Genomic DNA, 1,152 nt, shown 5'->3' with positions numbered 1-1,152 from the left:
CCATTCCCAGCCACCCGGCAGCTGCAGCTCTTGCACTTCTGGCTCTTCCTGGGCATCTACCTGGCTGCCCTCCTGGGCAACGGCCTAGTCATCACCACCATCGCCTGGCACCACCACCTCCACACCCCCATGTACTTCTTCCTCCTCAACCTCTCTGTTCTCGACCTGGGCTCCATCTCCACCACTGTCCCCAAAGCCATGGCCAATGCCCTCACAGGCAACAGGAGCATCTCCTACCTAGGATGTGCTACCCAGATCTTTTTCTTCGTCTTCTTGGTATCAGCAGAGTATTTTCTTCTCACTGTCAAGGCCTATGACCGCTACGTGGCCATCTGCCAACCCCTGCACTACGGGACCCTCCTGGGCACCAGAGCTTGTGCCCACATGGCAGCAGCTGCCTGGGCCAGTGGGTTTCTCTATGCTCTTCTACACACGGTCAATACATTTTCAGTGCCCCTCTGCCAGGGCAATGCTGTGGGACGGTTCTTCTGTGAAGTCCCACACATCCTCAAGCTCTCCTGCTCACACTCAGACTACCTCAGGGAAGTTGGGCTTATTGTATTTAGCGTCTCTTTATTTTTCCTATGTTCTGTTTTCATGTTTATGTCGTATGTTGTGATCTTCAGGGCTGTGCTGAGGATCCCCTTGGAGCAGGGACGGCACAAACCCTTCTCCACATGCCTCCCTCATCTGCTAGTGGTCTCCCTGGTTATCAGCACTGGTATCTTTGCCAATCTGAAGCCCCCCTCCATGTCCTGCCCATCCCTGGACCTGGTGGTGTCAGTTCTGTATTCAGTGGTTCCTCCAGCAGTGAATCCCTTCATCTATAGCCTGAGGAACCAGGAGCTCAAGGATGCTCTCAGGAAACTGATCAATTTATTTTACTCTGAAGCAAGAAAATGTCTATTTCCTTCTGCACAAAATTCATAGCGTAGTTCAGTGTATCCCCAGCTTGTTTACTGTTATTTTTGTTGTGGATGATATTTTCTTAGCTTTAATAATATTTTCATGCCCTTTCTAATTCAGTGTCTGCTTCTTTTTACTGACATTCTTTTTGCTGAGCAGAAGACGAAGAGAGTCCCGGCACAGGAGCACGGCAGGGAGCACCAGCTCTTGGTGTGTCCAGAGCTGCTCTCTCCACTCCCCCCCCTC

At 51.4% G+C, this 1,152-nt stretch overlaps 1 protein-coding gene across 1 annotated transcript; it reads left to right on the top strand.

The window, feature by feature from the left end:
• Window positions 1–10: 10 nt before the first annotated feature.
• On the top strand, window positions 11–930 carry LOC104272128 (olfactory receptor 14J1-like; the record flags this gene model as incomplete). Its single annotated transcript, XM_009867038.1, has 1 exon — window positions 11–930. A coding segment is annotated over one exon (920 nt), but the record flags the coding sequence as incomplete, so codon positions are not given.
• Window positions 931–1,152: the final 222 nt, after the last annotated feature.

The sequence above is a fragment of the Apaloderma vittatum genome, unplaced genomic scaffold (assembly GCF_000703405.1).
Source record: "Apaloderma vittatum isolate BGI_N311 unplaced genomic scaffold, ASM70340v1 scaffold8843, whole genome shotgun sequence".
NCBI classification, from domain to species: domain Eukaryota; kingdom Metazoa; phylum Chordata; class Aves; order Trogoniformes; family Trogonidae; genus Apaloderma; species Apaloderma vittatum.
The sequence above is the reverse complement of the archived record's forward strand: the minus strand, read 5'-3'. Positions and strand labels throughout refer to the sequence as shown.